This window comes from Moschus berezovskii, chromosome 10 (genome assembly GCF_049115385.1).
Source record: "Moschus berezovskii isolate FMDL1 chromosome 10, NW_MosBer_1.0, whole genome shotgun sequence".
NCBI classification, from domain to species: domain Eukaryota; kingdom Metazoa; phylum Chordata; class Mammalia; order Artiodactyla; family Moschidae; genus Moschus; species Moschus berezovskii.
This window is the reverse complement of record NC_142469.1, coordinates 32,853,422-32,867,559: the sequence shown is the minus strand read 5'-3', so window position 1 is coordinate 32,867,559 and position 14,138 is coordinate 32,853,422. Positions and strand designations below refer to the sequence as shown.

General features: G+C 37.5%; 1 protein-coding gene across 12 annotated transcripts in view; it reads right to left on the bottom strand.

The window, feature by feature from the left end:
* The window catches only part of TRDN (triadin), a 424,466-nt gene that overhangs the window by 205,470 nt on the left and 204,858 nt on the right, over positions 1-14,138 (bottom strand). For all 12 annotated transcript variants that reach the window (XM_088840567.1, XM_088840568.1, XM_088840571.1 and 9 more), the window contains exons 11-12: positions 6,949-7,008; positions 6,097-6,156 (exon numbers count right to left, since the gene is read on the bottom strand). In XM_088840567.1, the coding sequence (XP_088696693.1) occupies positions 6,097-6,156; positions 6,949-7,008 (120 nt within the window). The remainder of the gene's footprint in view (positions 1-6,096; positions 6,157-6,948; positions 7,009-14,138) is intronic.

Genomic DNA, 14,138 nt, shown 5'->3' with positions numbered 1-14,138 from the left:
GCTCAGCACCTTCAATGCCAGGACTAGTTCAATCCCTGGTCAGGGAACTAAGATCCTTCATGCTGCATGGTGTGGCCAAAAATAAATTAATAAAATTTTAAAAAAACAAATGATGCTGTGTCACATATACCTGAAACAACACACTTGAAGTCTAGGTTGTTTCCATCACAGATGTTTTCATATAGGCTTTCCCATTTCAATAAATGACACCATCTTTTCACTGGTGTACCTCTTCTCTTTTCTCCCTCTAACCCTATTATCTAAATGGGAAAGGACCTGTATTAAATACAAATCAAAATATTTCTCTCCACTGTAAGTACCCTTCAAGAGTTTCCCATTATACTTTTAATAAATTCAAACACCTAGGCATGTACCAAGTAGTGCAAGTAGTAAAGAATCCACCTTCCATTGCAGGAGACTTAAGAGACATGGGTTTGATCCCTGGGTCAGGAAGATGCCCTGGAGAAGGAAATGGCAATCCACTCCAGTATTTCTTGACTGGAAAATTCCATGAACAGAGGAGCTTGGCAGTCTACACTCCATGGGCTCGCAAAGAGTCAGACATGACTGAGCACACACGTACATATGTCCCTGCATATCCTGACCCCTTGTACATCCTCTCACACAAATCATACATATACACACTATCATATACACACCACATTCACACATTACACAAAGATGTCCTCACCAATGGCTGGGTCCTTCCAGTACACTGGATTTCAAATAAATGTCTCTGAGAGATGCCGATGAACCCATTGTTCCCATTGTTACTGCCCCAGATTTGTTTCCTCCAAGTCCCTTACCCCGTGCTGTACATGTGAACATTATGTTTTCTTAGTCAATGTATGCCTCCCATATCAAACTGTAAGCTCCATTAGGCCAGGGCTTAATTGGTATACTAAGCCCTTGGTACAATATCATAGGCATTTAATGACTATTTCCTGTAGGAATGCATGTAAGAATAAATGAGTGAATTCATCCTTTTCTAGTAGCTTATTTCAGAAAACTTAGTCTGGTTTTTCAGGATCCTTTTTATCATTTATACTTTTATTCAGATAATTCTTGGGAAAAAAATCACATTGCTACAGTTTAGGTAAAGAACAAACTACATTTGTGTGTCTCGTGAGCACCTTAAATTGCCCAATTTTATTATGTTGTTTGATTGAGCTTTTGTAGCTTTTAGGGAAACTCAAAGATAGGTTTAGTCATTGTACGATTCAGGTCTTCAAAACCATTTCATACATGAATTTTATCTCCTACAATATTTTTGAAAGAATTTTTATTACAGACACATTGGATAGCCTCTTTCAACTTCCATTCTTCCCTCCTTCCGATTGGAAAAATTGGAATGCCAAAAAAAAAAAAAAAGTCTGTCTTTTGGACTCCCTTGCAGCATATTAAATTTTATTCTTTAGATGCTCCTATGCTGCTGCTGCTGCTGCTGCTAAGTCGCTTCAGTCGTGTCCGACTCTGTGCGACCCCATAGATGGCAGCCGACCAGGCTCCGCCGTCCCTGGGATTCTCCAGGCAAGAACACTGGAGTGGGTTGCCATCTCCTTCTCCAATGTGTGAAAGTGAAAAGTGAAAGTGAAGTCGCTCAGTTGTGTCCGACCCTTAGCGACCCCATGGATTGCAGTCTACCAGGCTCCTCTGTCCATGCGATTTTCTAGGCAAGAGTACTGGAGTGGTTTGCCATTGCCTTCTCCAAGTTGCTCCTATAGGAGACTGAAAAAAGGCAGGAATGCTTCGGCAAACAAGGTCACTTTGATGTGAGTAAGTGGCTGAGTCTGGCCTCAACACTTTCGGTATCTAGTCTGTGGGTGTGAAAAGACAGGCCTAGAGGCAGCTTTGAAGAACAAAGCAGTTTCCTGGCCAAGTGATAATCCTTGTTGCTCCATAATCCAATGTAGTCTCTTGAAACCCATTTTTCCGGTCCTTGCAACAATTTTTTGTGCATCCAGTTCCCTGCACATAACCCCTACTGCTTGTATTAACTAGAGTGGTATGAATATCTAGCACTTAAGCCTGATACAAACATAAGGAAGATTTTTTTAATTTCCTTTCTTCTTTGCTTTTTTAAAAATAGTATTTCTTCAGGGTGAAACATATCTCATAACAATGTAAAAATATCTTGGTGATTTTTTTTTTTCATTTCAATCGATATTTTTAGAATGACATATTTGGGTTTTTTCACCATGGACAATTTCAAATATATACAAACAAGAAATTATTATACTAAAACCCAATGTATCAGTTATCCAGTTTCAATTCATGGACTGGCAACTTTATATCCTATAAAATCCCACCTATCTTTTCCCTAATAGATCACTAACAAAGGGTGATTTACCAGTTTCATGCATTAGAAGCTCTTTTATGAAACAATAGAACTTAAGCCTTAAATTCATTTGCATCTATATAATAGTAAAATATAAATGTAGTAAAATAAAATAATAATATAACATAAATATGCTATATAATCATACTAATATGAAAGTTAATAGAAATATAAAAAGTACTGTGATAAAACCCATGTATTAAATAAGCACCTAGGCATATTTTACATCTTGCAGATTTGCTACTATTTGGGACTAGAATAGCACTGTCAGATGTTCTACCATGTTCTAACTATTTTAGGAAGAAATAACATATGAATTGCAGCTTTTTAAGATTTTAGGTTATTCTCAATTTCTCGTGTTATCTCTAGAAATTTTTACTATTTTCATAATTAGCTTCAAACTGGCTGTTTTTTAAAACATATTTCTCTCACATGAAAATATAGTTGGAGAATTATTAAACTGAAAAGAAACATGGGCTTCCCAGGTGGCTCAGACAATAAAGAATCCACCTGCAACGTGGGAGACCTGGGTTGGGATGATCCCCTGGAGGAGAGCATGGCAACCCACTCCAGTATTCTTGCCTGGAGAATCCCCATGGACAGAGGAGCCTGGCAGGCTATAGTCCATGCTGTTGCAGAGTCGGACATGACTGAGTGACTAAGAACAGCACAGTACAAAAAGAAACATGAGTTGGAGATCAACAGTAATTGAATATCTGTCTGTCTGTCTGTCTGTCTCTCTCTCTCACACACACACACATACAAACACAATTTTGAGTATGTAGAAGTTGTGTTAGGGCTCAGTTGCTCAGTCACATCTGACTCTTTGTCATCCCATGGACTGTAGCCCACCAGCTCCTCTGTCCATGGAATTTTCTAGGCAAGAATATTGGAGTGGGTTGCCATTTCCTCTTACAGGGCATCTTCTCAACCCAGGGATTGAACCTGGGTTTCCTGGGTCTCCTGCACTGGCAGGAGGATTCTTTCCCACTAAGTACCTGGGAAGCCATTTGGAAGTTAAGATCTTGCAAACAAATAACTTGTACATATTTTAATCAGGAATTTGAACTGATTGGCAAAAGCCAATAGTATTTCATGTAATTAAATGTAAAAATGATATATAAACAAACTGAAAACTGATTCCAGGGACAAGCTTGATTTTTCCACACTTGCTGAGCAGCCCTCCCCAGATATGCTAAGCAGTCACCCGGTTGAGTCCTGCTTCAGTGGATGAGCACTGGCCTTGCAGGGAAGGATACTGGCATAGTTAGTTCTCTTGCCAGTGATGCGCAATCTCACTCTGACATGACTGCTGTGCTAATAACACAGGTCTCCCAGTAGCAGAGAAGTATCAGACTTTCCCATCACTCTCTGAACAGAAAAGTGTGGTGCCTTTCCCTTCAAAAACAAAATTCAAATCAAAACTACCACCATATACACACCATTGAATTTTGCTGAAAGCATTTTTCAGGATTTTGCTTTTTCACACCTGTGATAAAGACTTTGACAATTCTAATTCAAAACTTTCCTCTGCAAACACTTCAGTAAAACTGATGGCCCAGGTAAAACCTTGTTTCTCTTTAGCACTCAATCATATAGCTGTCACAGATACAGTGATCCAAGCAATCAACTCTCAGTATCATCATGTAGTGAGAACTATGTTTTTCCCTTTCTTAGGATAATGTTAGGGGAAGCACACTCATTGAAACCACCCACTCTGGCCAGGCACCATAGTAACGATTTGCTTGAATTGTTTTACGACAGGAGGTTCTGGTAAGGAACAGGGAACTAATAAGCCTCCACCAACTGGAAGAATTCGGGAAAGGTCAAAAGGAGACAGCACATGTCCGACCACCTCCCAGAATCCTTCTCGCTGGCATCCATCTTGGCTGAACAAGGCATGCACCACCAGGAAGGACTTGAGTCAGAATGATTGGCTAAAGACAACCCAGAAACTAATCCCATCACCATAAAACCCAAGACTGCAAGCCATGTATCAGAGCAGTTCTCCTGGGTTTCCTCACCCTCCTGCTCTCCGCCCGGTGCCCTTTCCCAATTAAATCTCTTGCTTTGTCAGCACATGTGTCTCCTTGGACAATTCATTTCCGAGTGTTAGACAGGAACCCAGTTTCGGGCCCTGGAAGGGGTCCCCCTTCCTGCAACAATAAGATACATATTTCACTAGGAGAATAAAGAATGCTTTAAATAAAACAAGATAAATGAATGCTCAATAATAAAATTAATATAATAATAATAATTCAAGTTCAAAGTAATTGGCAGTGACGTCCCCAAATCAGAGAACACATGACTATCTCTTCCCGGATTATTTCATAAGCCAGGCATTAATGTATTTTACATTTTTAATTCTACTTACAGCACAATGTAGAGGTTTTCTGTAATTTCTATTTGCTACTTATTTACTACTTACTCTTAGTAATCAATGTCTAGTTTGTCATCCTATGTTCTCCTGTTTCTCCTTTACCACATTTTTTTCCCAACCAACACTTTTATTTCCCAAGAGAAGTCTTCACTAATGGCATCCAGCTGAGTCTACTGTCCCCACACCATGTCCTACCTTGGAGCTTCAATTTCACCTTCATTTAAGCTTACCTACTGACTCATTTTCAGTGGCATTGTTTTCAGCTTATTATCACACAGGGAAGATCAGGAAATCTCATTCGCTTTGTGTTAATATAGCCCAGAGGAATTTGTTTGTTACCCCAAGCACAAAGGCCCTATGAGATTTGCATTTTAATAGAGGACAATTCTTTCATAATTCAAAGAAATGGAGTTTCTCTAATGGTGGAATTTCAAGCATCACTGACAATAGTGGAGGAAATATTTGGGGTGAAAATACTTACACCAAACAATAATACTTGAGACTAGTATCTTTTTCACCTAGATTTAAGCTTAACTTGAATAAAAGCAGATATTCAAGTTTGAAAAAGAGTAAAAGCGGAACTAAATTTAAAGCAAAAATCTACACTGTTGAACAACACTGTTTCTTAATGGAATGCATTCTTATCTTTGTGTTCTTCACTTCTCAGCTTTGCAAGGTTTTATAGTATGTAGCTCTTCTCAGTTTCAGTATGTCTTGACAAAGATGGCCTTAAAGTTCTCCTCAGCTTCACTAAACTTAGACAGGCACCTTCTGGTCCTTAGGCTCCTGACCTTTCTTTCCTGGCAGCATTTACTTTAGAAAACTTGTAATTGTAAATTTTTTCTCTGCTTTTTCAAGACATAAATCTTCTTAAAAGCCTTCTTTCAGTTTTACAACCCAGAGTGCTTTTTTCAGAGATGTGGGAGCCACTTCTTTGAAATATAATCATCAAGAAAAATAGTACATCCATCTCCAGGTTCTGTAGGAGGGTAGGGACCTAATTCCCTTGGGTGCCTTGCTCCAAGTTGCAGAACTACTCTCTTGACTTGAAAATAAGAGAAAGTTCACTCTGCTCTGAGTAAGCTCAATCAGCAAACACAGATGGCTTACAATCCTCCCACCCTTTCCAGCTCTTAAAAACTCTCTTGCTTTGGTTTCGGTGAAACGGAGTTCACATTGAGTTCTGGTCCCTCTCTCCTATTGCAATAACTTTGAATAAAGTCTTATCTGTTTAACCTTGTCCTGAGCATTTTTTGCTTTGACATCCTGTACATGGACAGATTTGTGTACCTATATTAAATCTGTTTACACTGCCCCAAGATTCCTTCATTAACAAGCATCCTGAACATAATCCAAGGAAGCAAAGAAAGTACAATACCTTTTTTTTTCACATCCACGGCAGTTTCCTTCTCAGTTTTCATTTTGACATCCTCTTTTTCTGGCAGTAAAATGAGAAAATTATAAACATTTGTTTAATTATCATCTATTTCAGGGCATGGTTTACTGCTGTTAACATCCAATTCATCTTGTATAGAGTGTTTCTAAATTAGAGTCAATTGTCATGTCAAATATGAGTGAACTAGCACCTCTGTAACAAAACAGTAGTTTTGGTGTGCTTTCCCTTCAGGGAAGGAACAAGTTTTCATTAAGTCAAAAAAATAATCTCTCATGATTGTACAGATAATAGATAGCATTGTTAATTATGATATAATGCAACAGTTTTTCTAAAGGATATTAAAAGGGGTATATTGAATGTCCTCTGGGTTATCAGGCCAACACAAACATGTCAAAAGCTCAGAAAAGTCTTGAGATCACTTGGGACTGCAGATGCACTATTTGAAAATGTCATTCAAAAAGAACAAACTAGGAAACCAATCAACTAGCTTCTTTCCCATATATTCAATAATTCGTTTTATTAAACTAAATTGAGTAGTAATATTCACACATATATATATATATATATATATAATCAAGGAAAGTAATGAAGTAGAATTGAGTATCATTACTAAGGAAGGAAAAAAATAATCAGTAACACATTTTAAGAGTGTTTAGGCTTGGATTTTCTTTTAAAAATTATCAGTCTCAACTTTATTTGGAATATTTATATTTGTTTGTTAAAAACAATAAAAATAAAATTGTTAAGGGAATTTCTTTGCTAGAAAACAACAGCTTTAACAGTAACATTACAAATGGATGCTAATTAAGATATGTTAGCTTTAAAACTGCTTACCTTTCTTTTTTGTTTCAGAAGTCACTTTCTTCTCAGCTTTCTTCTTTTCTTCTTCTTTTTCTAGAGAAGAAATTTAAAATATTCCCTTTAGGAAAATTTAGTACAAAAGGAAAATCAAGTTTTGAATGAAGGATTACTGTTAAAGCTAATTCTGCCTCCAGATAGTTTTGTGACTTTGAGCAAGTGATTTAATCTCACTAAGCCTTATTTTCCTCTTTTGTAAAATAACAGTACTTCCTTTAAAGTTAGATAATGTTTACAAAACATTATGCACAGTGGCTGGCTCACAGCAAGTGCATGCAATGGTAGGCTGCTAATATTCTTTACAAAAAGTGAAAAAGATAGTTCAAGCTTTCTGCACCAGACAATTGTCTGTCTAGTGCCTAAAGTAAGATATTAATACTGGAAATTAAAATATAATTTCAGAGGAACAATTTTGTAGGTAAGCTAAAAGAATTATTTTTTGTTTTCATTTCATCCTTAGAAATAATACATTAGGCCATTGTGTGTGTGTTAGTCACTCAGTTGTGTCTGACTCTTTGTGACCCCATGGACTGTAGCTCACCAGGCTCTTCTGTCCATGGAATTCTCCAGGCAAGAATACTGGGGTGGGTAGCCATTCCCTTTTCCAGAGGATCTTTCCAACCCAGGGATCAAACCCAGGTCTCCTACACTGTGAGCAAATTCTTTACTGCCTGAGTCACCAGGGAAGCCCACAGTAGGCCATTAATGATATCTATTTTGATTTTACTGATTTTCAAATCTGCCTCTTGTCAACAGACATTTGGAGTCTGGTGACATTTGTTTGGCACTGTACTGGGGACATAACTTCCACTGCCCTTTCTGAGTGGCTGTATCAATCAGTGTGCTCAGACTATCTTTTTACCCAGAGGTTGCAGTAAATCTAACTGACACATAGAATGGTTTGACAGTTTGTGGGGCCTCTAGACTTCTTCATGGAAGAGTTCTCTTTCAGAGATCTGAGAAAACCTTGGTCTGAGGAGCAGAAGGAAACTCAAATGGTGGCCAGTGATAACCATGTAACAACTATACATCCCTGGACATTTTTCTGGTAAGTGCTCTCATTTCAAATAACAAAGTCATGTAGAAGCACACAGTTGTTAAAATGGAATATTCAGTACTTTTAGGTTTGAGGCAGCTATAAGCACAGTTAATGTCAGAAACTGACTGATATTTATCTTCAGTTAGTAATGCAATTTACCTTATATTTGAAATACCTTTCTGTTTGTAATTTGTCTCCTCAACTTAAGTATAAATGCCAGGCATTCAAAGATTTTCATTACCCAGAACTATTATGAGATTGTTACTATGCTGAAGAAATTCAATGTGTAGTTCTAGTATGAATGCTTAAGTTGCCTACTAATGACTGCATCTTATTAAATACAGGAATTAATTCATTCCCTTAGGTATAGAGATTTTTTACCTACAAGATCAAAGACAACACTTTCTTTCAGTGTCAGAAGTATAATTTATAAAGAACCTCTTTCATGACTCTTAGAGATAAGTTAGTGTGGTAGGGAGAAATATATTCACACTCTGTCTAAATGTATCTACAGTGTACCATTACAGCTCATCTAATCAGAAGTAGAAAGTCAAGAAGTCAGATTTTGATAGTTCTAGAGTCAGAAATAAACCAAAGGAATTCTACTTTGCTTTTTCCTAAAGGTTTATCCATATTAAATATGTAAATCATGTTTAAAATTCTGAATAAAGATACTTCTGATTTAAGTATCAGTACTTTCAGCTTCTCTGGGGGAAATTTTATGTTGCAGGAAATTTTCCATCTTATCTAAATAGATACATATGCCAGACAATTGAATTGGCATTTGCTAATAAACATTACCATCGGATACCACGTGTTGGAAAAGGAGTTAATTAACACACAGGCTAACTGTGAATATTTCTTAGCCTATCTTAAAAATCAATGCCATAGTCATGATAAGATCACAATTTAGTATCCAACTTAGTATCTGAGTCTCTAAGTTTCATAATGTAGATGAATAAATATTTTATTAAAAAGTTCATGCCAATTAGTTCATCTTATATTAAACTTGGGAATGAAAGTAGGTATTTGAGGCCATAATATGGAAGACACTCTTTTCACTTTTTTTTTAAAGAGAATTACCTTGTGTAATAAATTCTACCCTTTATATTAATATAGCTGGGATTTTATTGTGGTGATACAGTATCCTTGCTTTAGTTCAGATTGATTAATGTTTCCATTATACACTCTTCCTGCGATTATGGCCATACACTGAAAGAGTCATGAATAAGAACAGAAATTCACAAAAAGCAGGTATAAATAATGTACTTTAATAACATTTTTATGAATTAGACCTTTAAGCTGTCATTATGGGACTTACTTTATTCATGGTTAATTTATTTAAAATATCAACTTCTGAAGATCCCTGCATTTCTTCAAGTACTACCATCTATTCTCTAGGTGATCTGGCAGCAGAGAAATTAAGTTTTTCATTTATAAAAGGTACAACAATTTAATTATATCCTTCTTGGATATAAAAGTAACCCATGTTTCTTATATGAAGACTCTCCTTCCCTTGACATTTTTCTCCTTCAGTAGTCAACAATACTCCTTTATTTTCCACCTGACTATGCACCCACATATCCAATTTCCTCCTCATGCGCTCCTCCAATATGTTTGCTATTTTGTTAGCAACAGCTAGAGAAGAGTTAAGACATTTTATATCATTGGTACCCAGAGGATTTGCAATTAAGTGTGTCCATAGAGTGTGAACTTATCAGTATACTGCCTTTCTCTGAGAAAGTGTCATAGGCCGGGAAATGATGGCTCTATCTGGTAGGATCACAGGAAAGACTGGCTGAGAGAGAAATCCTCTCCACAATAAGCAGCTCTGAGCCACAAATATGTTATTAGCTTCTGCATAAATTAACATCAGATGAAAGAAAAATTAAATGACTTACTTTTTACTTCCTAAGCCCTTACAATGGGCTTTTCTCTTGCTTTTAAATGTTTTTATGCCGTCTCAAAGCCAGAGAATGCACAATAGTTAATTATAATTGTAAAGCTTTTGAAGATGCCTGTTCCTAGCAAAACGAGCAAACAAATGCAAATGCTTCATTTTCATCTTATGTTTTGTTCTTCCCCCTCATGCCTTACTTGTGTAGAGATGATCCAAAATTTACATGCTTTTGTAACTCTCTGTGGCCAGGATTGATGTATTCTTGGTCTCAGTTAAGTAAATAAGGACGTGTTTCTTTCATAACAATGCATTCCAACATACCCAACATACCTCATCACTGTCACCTTGTTTCTTTAGAGTGGCAGAGGTCGACCTGGAACCCCAGTCACAGTACATCATGGAAAATTTCACATAAACAGATAAGTTCAATTACACTAATGACTATCAGAGTTTTCCATTGTTATCTACAGAGAGGAATGAAACAAGAGACAATGGAAGGGTGCTAGCACGGGTGACTTTGGTCTGAATTCTGTCTCTGACTCCTTCAGGTTGTGACATTGCAACGTGCTGTGACACACTGAATTTCATTTACCTCATTTGAAAAATGGAACTAGTAAAATCTACCTTGCCAACTTATTGTGAAGAAACTGAGCCAAAGTGCTTGGACAAGAGTGGACGTTCAAAAAAAATAATGATAGCATATATTACTATATTTTTGAAACAATCAAAATCTGACTATATAAAATCTTCAGTTTTCTAAGTGTGACATTTGTTGATCTGAGTAAATGCACATTAATTATTTTTCTGTTTTGAGGGAGGCTATATCAGGAATATTATATATTGTGAAACTTTAAGAAAAAAATAGGTAGGAATTAACATGTTATGAAGGGGCATTGTGTTGGGATGAATAAGTGGATTCCAGTTATTCTATAATTAGTAGTTTCTGCATAATGCAACTGTAAGCAAATCTTCTGTCTTCAACTACAAAAGGTAGGGGGAATGAGTAGATTGTACTCAAGTCTCTCTTCACTTGTCTATTCCTTTATTTCTCCAAAGGAAGTATGTCTCATCTTGCATTTATTTCCTAATTTTTCTGAGAACAGTTAACTTAAAAAGCTTTCAGTTTGTAAATAGCTGCTTATGTTCTCTGACTGCTATGGCTTAAATTTTTTTAAGGCTAGAGAAAAGTCCATTTTAAAGTCTTAATGAATATGTTTATATGTATGCATTATATTTGAATACATATATTGTGTGTATATATATATGTGTATATAAAGTCAGATGATAATGAGAGTCAGAAAAAGATACAAAGTTAGGTTTAGAGGATTAGAGTATGAGGAAATGGGAAGTGGCCTTTTTTTCTTTTTTTTTTTGAAGAGGAACAGTGGTATACCTTTTTGAATGAGCACCATTTGGAAAGATGCTTCAACAAAAGTAGGCTACTAGGGAGAAGAATTTTCCTGCAGAGGAAAAATATGTCCCACAACCCTGAAAGGGGAGCAATATAGCTATATTCAAAGAAGAGCATGGAGACCAGAGTGGCTGGAGCGGCCGATATAGGAGAGTAGGAAGAGAAATGATCAGAGATCTAGCTGGGACAATCACATCGAATCTTGTTCATAATAATAATTTTCCATTTTATTGTGAGTAAGGTAAGAAGTCACTGAGAGGTTCCAAGCAGAATAATTGTTATTGTGATGAGTTATGTTTTCAGAGGAATTTTGGCTGCTACTGAGTGGTGGGTGTCAAGTGCCCTACTGGATTGTGAAGACTAAGAAAGTAAAAGGATTCAGTAAAAATACTCTTCTTCATGTTTTCCTTTTTTCCCCCCAAAACTGCCTCCAAATTTTATCTGGGACTCTTGAAGGAATGCAACATTATAGACACATGGTAGGAGTAACTCTCTTTACATTGTAATTAGGTTACTGTAATAGCAAAACTCTTCACTTGAGTTATATGGAGTAAACTAAACTGGCTTTTCAGAACCTGAATCCAGTCTTTGCCTTGACTTTTCCTTTAGTGAATGCTGAATTTTTCTTAAAAGCCAGTTTTTCTCATTATCAGCTACTAACAATAATTCACAACCAGAAATTCTAGAGCATTTTCCAATGGCTACCCAGAGCCTTACATAAACAGCTGGTTCACTTAATCAACAAACGATCAGGTAACCTTAAGTCAAACCCTTTGCCAGGGTTTGAATTTTAAACTATTCCTTCGAGGAATTTTGGGTATGAGACTAACAAGGGATAAAGTTTATAGTTACAACATGGATTTAGGGGCATTATGGGTGGAGACAGGGTGGCTCAGATTGTAAAAAATCTGCCTGCAATGTGGGAGAAGTGGGTTCAATCCCTGGGTCAGGAAGATACCCTGGAGAAGGGAATGGCTAACCACTCCAGTATTCTTGCCTGGAAAATTCCACGGACAGAGGATCCTGGTGGGCTATAGTCCATGGGGTTGCATAAGTTAGACCTGACTGAGAGACTGACACATCACTTTCATTAAGGGACATAGTTCAGTTCAGTTCAGTTCAGTTCAGTTGCTCAGTTGTGTCTGACTTTTTGCAACCCCAAGGACTGCAGCACACCAGGCCTCCCTGTCTATCACCAACTCCCGGAGCTTACTCAAACTAATGTTCATTTAGTTGATGATGCCATCCAACCATCTCATCCTCTGTCATCCTCTTCTCCTCCTGCCTTCAATCTTTCCCAGCATCAGGGTCTTTTCCAGTGAGTCAGTTCTTCACATCAGGTGGCCAAAGTATTGGAGTTTCAGCTTCAGCATCAGACCTTCTAATGAATATTCAGGACTGATTTCCTTTAGGATGGATGGGTTGGATCTCCTTGCAGTCCAAGGGACTCTCAAGAGTCTTCTCCAACACCACAGTTCAAATGCATCAATTCTTCAGCACTCAGCTTTCTTTATAGTCCAACTCTCACATCCATACATGACCACTGGAAAACCATAGCCTTGACTAGACGGACCTTTGTTGGCAAAATAATGTCTCTGCTTTTTAATATGCTGTTTAGGTTGGTCATAACTTTTCTTCCAAGGAGCAAGCATCTTTTAATTTCATGGCTACAATCACCATCTGCAGTGATTTTGGAGCACAGAAAAATAAAGTCAGTCACTGTTTCCCTATCTGTTTGCCATGAAGTGATGGGACCGGATGCCATGATCTTAGTTTTCTGAATGTTGAGCTTGAAGCCAACTTTTTCACTCTCCTCTTTCACTTTCATCAAGAGGATCTTTAGCTCTTCTTCACTTTCTGCCATAAGGGTGGTGTCATCTGCATATCTGAGGTTATTGATATTTCTCCTGGCAATCTTGTGCTTCCTCCAGTCCAGCATTTCTCATGATGTACACTGCATATAAGGGAGGCAACAGAGGCCCAAATCCAAGAGCACCACGTGAAAGTGCGAAAGCTGCTCCTGGGACAATGGTATGTGAATTCTGAGATGAGGATGCAAGAGTTACTCTCAATGCCAGTTGAAGGAGATGCTTGCTGAGTGCCTACTCCTGAGAAGTAGGTAAAGGCTGAGAACTCTTTGTGAAACAGTAGAAGTAGATGTCCAAAGGAATCCAGAGCTAATTAATGTAAATCCAAACATTTTCAAGAGACCAGATTATGTACACTTTTTTAAGCTTCAAAAAAGACTGTGGAAACGTGTTCTCCATGTTGCAAGGAAGAGCCAATTCTGACTCCATGATGCATATGTTTCTTTGATTTTAACCTTTGCTTTTTGTTGCTTTTATTATTGTAGTCATACATAATGCCCTGCCTCAGGGAATTCTACCCCTCTGCCTGACTATTAAACTAAAAGTGCCTTTGTTCAGCTCATAGGAAGATAATCTGACCCTGTTATTGTTGTTCAGTCGCTAAGTCCTATTGGACGTAGTGTGGACTATGTCCACGCTATTCATGGACTCCAGCATGCCAGACTTCTCTATCCTCCACTATCTCTAAGAGTTTGCTAAAATTCATTTTCATTGAGTCAGTGATGCCATCTAATCATCTCATTCTCTGCTGCCCCCTTCTTTTGCCTTCAGTCTTTCTCAGCATCAGGGTCTTTTCCAATGAGTTGGTTCTTCCCATCAGGTGGCCGAAGTATTGGAACTTCAGCATCAGTCCTTCCAATGAGTATTCAGGGTTGATTTCCTTTAGGATTGACTGGCTTGATCTCCTTGCTGTCCACAGGACTCTCAAGAGTCTTCTCCAGCACCATA